This window comes from Botrytis sinoallii (genome assembly GCF_014898435.1).
Source record: "Botrytis sinoallii strain Bc 23 chromosome Unknown BSIN_001, whole genome shotgun sequence".
NCBI classification, from domain to species: Eukaryota; Fungi; Ascomycota; class Leotiomycetes; order Helotiales; family Sclerotiniaceae; genus Botrytis; species Botrytis sinoallii.
Window position 1 is genome coordinate 3,930,272 of NW_024066028.1, and position 6,000 is coordinate 3,936,271.

Below are 6,000 nucleotides of genomic sequence, written 5' to 3' on the forward strand. Positions count from 1 at the left end.
TAACATAAGATTTTGACTTTCGAGAGACGCTTCATTGTCAAGTTGATTATGGGATATTGGAAAGTGTTGTCGCAAGATTTGATCCGGTTTCGAAAGCTCCTTCTGTATCTTAATGTTGTTCTTTCCCCTTTTCGTTTATTTATGGCAAAAACAAAATGAAGACCTGTAAAAAAGTCCCTCCTTTATCAAAACATCATATTTCAGCAGCATCCTCGATTAATCAAGCATTCACCTCGATCTTGAGAAACTCATAAATATGTCATTCAGGAATAAATTAGAAAAATGTGCTTCAGAGCCACTCCTGCCACTAGAAGACTTAAAGGCATTCAAGACAGCAATTGGGTTTCTCGATTTGATGGCTGAGCACGAGAATGAGAATTTGTCTTATCAAATGCTTGATAAGGACGGGAAAATTTTTAAAAGAACACCATCCTCGGTAGAGCCAGAGATTAGGAAACTCGAGAGCTATTTGGCAACTCTCGATTCCAGTTTTCCAAGATATTGGGCAGTCAAGTTGCAACTTACATACCTTGGACACAAGGATAGATGTGAGATGGTTTGTAAACAACGCGATTCTTTGGAAGGAAATGCCAAAATACTAGGCTTGGAGGCGGTTTATGATACCCTCTTGGATGAGTGGTCCAAGAATTGGAAAGCCATTGAAGAGAGACTCGATGCAATTGCGAGAAGAAACCCGTAAACATAAGTTTTATAGACTGGCTTTTCGAATAATTGCCAACAACGAAAGACCAGAAGATGCGATGTTCACAGAGAGATTGAAGGACCTTCATCAAATTCGCAGAGTATCAAAAGATCATCTCAATATCGATGGCTCAAGTTTCAAATATGGCGATGTTGATCTCGAAGAAGTTAAGTGTATGGCCACGAAAAAATGGGGATCGGAAATTTGTCGGAAAGCCGTTCATATTGGTCCATCACGAGTAAGCACGGCCGAAATGACTTTGATGTTTGGCGTCAAATGGGCTTCTAATTCTGCGTTGGGAACATACGATCCCAAGAATGGTTTAGTTTTCGAAAAACAAATTGCAGACGCTTGGGAGGCATGTCAAATCTGTATTGTACCACTTGTCAACACGAACCTTGAGTTCACAACATGGGAATTTCGGATAATGGACTCGAACCTGTTCAAATGCAAACATCTGGAGCTCAATTGTTTGTTTGAAGACATTCATGGACGTCAGTTGAAAGATAGATCTATTCCGCGAATAGACTGCCTACAGTTCCACTGGTTTCTTTGTCTGGCTATATCAAAAAGGAAGAAATCTGATCAGCAGAGAATTGAAGCGGAATTGATTTATGGCACGCGAGCTTGGTCGGTAATAGATTCGTCGCGTCAAGTGAAAGGAGCATTGATCTCACTCCTAAGTAAAGCTGTTGGTCGTGAACTTCCTCTTGGTCTAACGACTTGGAACAACTATGACATTAAGCTTTCAGATTATGCAGAAATTGAAGGATTGATGTCAAGAATCTGCGATGTGCCGGATGCGACACCGGAATTAGAAGAAGGGGGGAGCGGGCATTAGTGGTTATTAGTATATTAAATGTCAGAACTGAAGAGGAACGTTCATTACAAAGAATTAAATAGTATAATTCCAGCACGATTTAATCAAGCACGGCGTTTTTACAGTCTTCGTGATCAGTGGACCAAGTGTTCAAAATCTGGTTCAATGATACTCCGCATTATCAAACACATTATCCAGGTCCTACTTGTAGACGTTTTTCGTTCAAGTAAACAATTAGGTATCAACTTGCATGTATATCTCAACCGCTCTTATTACGAAGAGCGCTATTGAAGTGGTAGTCCGTGGAATTCTTTCTCGCCTGGATTCGTCGGAAGGATCATTCTGGATGTGGTGGGGAATTTTTTTGAAACCCCTGAGTTCTCGCTAATCATTTAGTCTAGACTAGCCCGAGACTCCACAATTTTAAAAGGATGGAATTTTTAATGTGCAATTACGAATGAGAATGAAATTCAATGAATGTATGGGTCAATTGAATTACGACCAACGCGACTCGAGAAATTGGCTGATAGTAAATGCAGTGTTTTCAACAGTCTAAACTGCAGTCTAATTTGAGATTTTAGTTCTTAAGACCCTGAAGATATTATTATCGATTTCATAAATCAATTGTTCCGAATCAATTTGATAATTAAAACTTATTCAATATTTAAGATAGATTCAATACTCGAAAGGGATTTACAATTCCAAAGTTCTTGATTGTCGGACTGCAATCCGGACTATTGGATATCCTGGGAAAATGGAATGGATGAGAATTATGAACTCAGATACTGCAGAAGGAAAAGAGTGCTCGTATATAACGCTGTACCGAACACTTCCCAGCTCAGAATTGGAAGCCTTTTAAAAAGCCGAACTCCGCTGCTCAATAGTCTACTCTTGAAGAAAGGGTAGACTAAAACATCCCCCATGCTTTGCTGACATGTGCTCGTAGCACAGCTCTGAGTGTTCAAATGGCTCCAAACACACCCAGCAAAGGTGTGCACCACACTTACACTCAATGTGGTTACACCCTTCCGTCTTCTCAATAGATGTCTTGCACTTGGGACAACTCTTGATCCCGATCTTTTCCATCATTTTGAGTGTAGCTTCGTATTTTCCAGAAGTTTCATATTCATACTCCGCGCACGTTTTGTTGTCGTGCTGATGGTGACAATATGTACATATTACCGTGCAGCACTCCGCGCAGGTATTGAAATGCATGGTATTTGTGACTCGGTAGATGGTATCGCAATTTGGTTTTGGACAATAACGGAATGTCTGTGGATTTCGCTGGATGTGAGATAAGAAAGAGGCCTCGAGGATATCTTCGAATGCTTTAGATGAGAGTATCTCTTGTAGTTCTTCAAGGCTGAAGCTGACTTGACATCTTCCCATGTCTCCGTGGCAGTTTATTGAAAAATTCTTTCCGTTGGAACTTGCGGCGCTACAGGAAAGTTCGAAACACTCGATGCAGTATACATGATTGCATTTGGTGAGGATTGGATTATCTGCTATTCCCCAGCATACAACGCAATCCTCTTTGGCGGTGACAGATTCAGATAGTAGTTTGGATTCTTTCTTGCCAATCATTTTCAGTGCTGTTTCATATTCCTTATCGGTGCCTGCGATCAAGATCCTCCTTGGCCTCGAGACAATATCGAATGTGGCAATGTTATCTCCGAGTGTAGTGGCAATCATTCTGAAGCCACCATTACATGCCCATCGGAAGTCTTCAGGTTTCAATTCAATTATATGAGCAGTGTATGATTCCTTACCGATAATTGTCGTGATGATCGATTCCACTTCCTTACAATTTTCTTCGGGGCCATAGAGCTTTATTTCTTGTTTTCTCTTGTTCCGAAGGATAATAACTCCGTGATCTCGCTGAATCTTTTTGAATTTCTGGAAAATAGTTCCATTGCCGATCAAAGAAGAGGTCCACAGAGGCTTCTCGCCATTCATCACTGTGACCCCGTCTAATATCCCATTCAACGATTCTTTCGCGGAAGCTACATCTTTTGACGACTCGCCTTCAATCTTTAGAACTCTGTATTGCTGTTTAAGACCAGCGCTGGGATAGATTTTAAATTTCAGATGCTGCTCGTTCCAAATTTGGCTGACAGTGCGGATTCGACTTTGAACGGCATTGAAGATCGAGCTTGCAACTTTGAACTTCGCGGTACTGATAAGTTGGACAGTCAAGGTCATGGTTTTACAAAATGGTAGAGGCATATCTTGCAACGAAATAACTGCTGCTCTTGCATCGGACTCCTCGTAATATCTAGCAACAGCTTTTGCTGTTTTTGCCCGCGGGGTCAGTAATTGTCTGTTTAAGAGATAGGAGGTTTAAGGAAATAAGAGGCAGGATGTTCAATTGTCTGGACTGCAGTCCAACAATAAAGATTATGAAGTCCCCAAGCCAATTGAAATATTCAAATCATTTGAGATATTGACCCATTGTTAAGTTTCTGACTGCTTTTGGATATTCAAAACCTTGTATTGTTGGACTGCAGTCCAGACTATTGGTTACTCTGATAAGAGGCTTGAAGAATTCCTGAATATTTGAAACCTATGAAAGATATACAGGGATTGAAACTAACCTCTTTTGCCTTCCAGTTCTGTACTGATTTGGCTCCATTCAATGGGACCAACCCCAAGTAATAAGGACATCACAATTGCACTGGCTTCTTCTCCTTCCACGTCATAATTAACCTCTCCAATCTCTATCTTTCGCGGCACGTGATGTGGCAAGGTGATAGAAGGGGGGATGTCTTTCTGCGTGGTCTTGGCAGGCAGATTTGGTAGCATAACCGTCCAAGTAAGTGGACCGAGTAGCGACGTAACCCGCCCAGTCGGTGGTTGACATTTGACTGGTTGACCCAGCACCTTATAAGACTTGGAATTGATCCTCGCGAAAACTTTCTCGGCAACATTCTCACTTCCAAAATGCAGCCATACCGACCTAGAGGGTTTAAACCAAGAGCATTGAATCTTTTTGCATTCGATTTGGTGAGATTTGGTGCCGGATTGAAGACCGGCAGATACATGAAAGGCTTTCATGTTTGGATATTTGGTTTTTAAAAAGGTCTTCTCGTTGAGTTTTGAGCAGAATCCCTTTGCAAAAGTAGGATCATCCACTTTGATATCTGCCGATGCCGTGTCATCATACCTTCGTATCCTCACACATTCGGGCATAAGTTGTACTCCTTTCTTTTTCAAAAGTGCAACGAAGGATTCTGCAGTGACATCTAATGGCAATCCATCGATTCGAGCGGCGGAAAAGTCCGTTGGTAGCGAGATCTTAGACACTTGTGCGCCAACGTCAAATTTGGCCAATGCGCCTCCGAAATCTCTTGTGAAGTTGTCATAATTCTGGTTGCCCTACCATACGTTAACTAATACGGACGTAGACTGACATTTGCATCAATAAAACAAACCTCAGGGTCTAAGTCAGGCTCTGCTGCCTTTTCATTTTGTTTCTCTGCAGTGTGCGAGAAGGGGCAAGTACTTCCGTTTCGACAATTTCCTCTAGAATAATGGTAGCATGGGATCTGAGAGCGAGAATGTTGTGTTGAATGTGAAGTTGGAGCTTCAGATGGGCTTTTTTCGCAGAGACAGCAACTTGAGGTGTAAAAGTAGTCTTTTCGTGAGAAAAACGACAATTCTCTCCTCTCATACAATATCCACTTGCAAAGAACTTGCACGGCGCGAGGGAAGTCATCTTTCAATCAGTATGTTGTCGATTTTTTTTTTTTTTAACATTGTTTTATTAGTATAGAAACAATTACCCCTCATTTCCAACGTGATCACCCCATATATACATACGAGTAGACCTAGGCGCCCGACGGATATAATTTGGTGACGGCTGCTGTGGCTAATCCTTGCAGATTGGGCGTTGTAATCGAATGTAACATGGGTACATTCTGACCATTTAGAATGAGCCTGTTGATGTCCTATGAAGTGTCAATTGTTTCGACCTCCCGATTGGCTAGGGAGTATGTATGAGGCGCAGTATGTGGTCGTACGGACAAGAAGTTTGATACTGCAGCGAGATTCTTCCATGATCACTAACTTGTTGTCATCAAAAAAGTATCAAGTAGCTAAAAGAAGAAAGGCAAAAAAATCTAGGGAGTAAAAATGTCGAAGAGGATTCCGTTCGATTGGGAATCCATCACCATGTAGCCGACATAAGGTTGTATGAGTGACTAATAATAAATGGGAGCAAGAGTAAAAAAAGAAAAGTGAACACAACTGACAGTTTTGCGAATAGAATGAAATGAAGTAGGACAACTTGCGAGATTTTAGGATATTTGAGAATATTTTGCTAGAGAGTCAAATCCTTGATGGTAGGTATTTAGTCGAGATGCCATAATCCTTGAACGACAATAAAACTGCCATCATCATCGACTATTATTCCTACTTGGAATTCTTCAACAATACAAAACGTTACAAGCCAATATTTCAAGTAAAATCCACTACAATC

General features: G+C 41.2%; 2 protein-coding genes across 2 annotated transcripts; one reads left to right on the forward strand and one right to left on the reverse strand.

Annotated features, from left to right (window-relative positions):
- Positions 1-256: 256 nt before the first annotated feature.
- EAF02_000899 (uncharacterized protein) lies at positions 257-1,544 on the forward strand (the record flags this gene model as incomplete). Its single annotated transcript, XM_038896947.1, has 2 exons — positions 257-696; positions 749-1,544. 2 exons carry the CDS (start codon positions 257-259, stop codon positions 1,542-1,544), a joined length of 1,236 nt encoding a protein of 411 aa, XP_038763806.1.
- Positions 1,545-2,408: 864 nt separating this feature from the next.
- On the reverse strand, positions 2,409-5,238 carry EAF02_000900 (uncharacterized protein; the record flags this gene model as incomplete). Its single annotated transcript, XM_038896948.1, has 4 exons — positions 2,409-3,814; positions 4,118-4,898; positions 4,955-4,981; positions 5,026-5,238. 4 exons carry the CDS (start codon positions 5,236-5,238, stop codon positions 2,409-2,411), a joined length of 2,427 nt encoding a protein of 808 aa, XP_038763807.1.
- Positions 5,239-6,000: the final 762 nt, after the last annotated feature.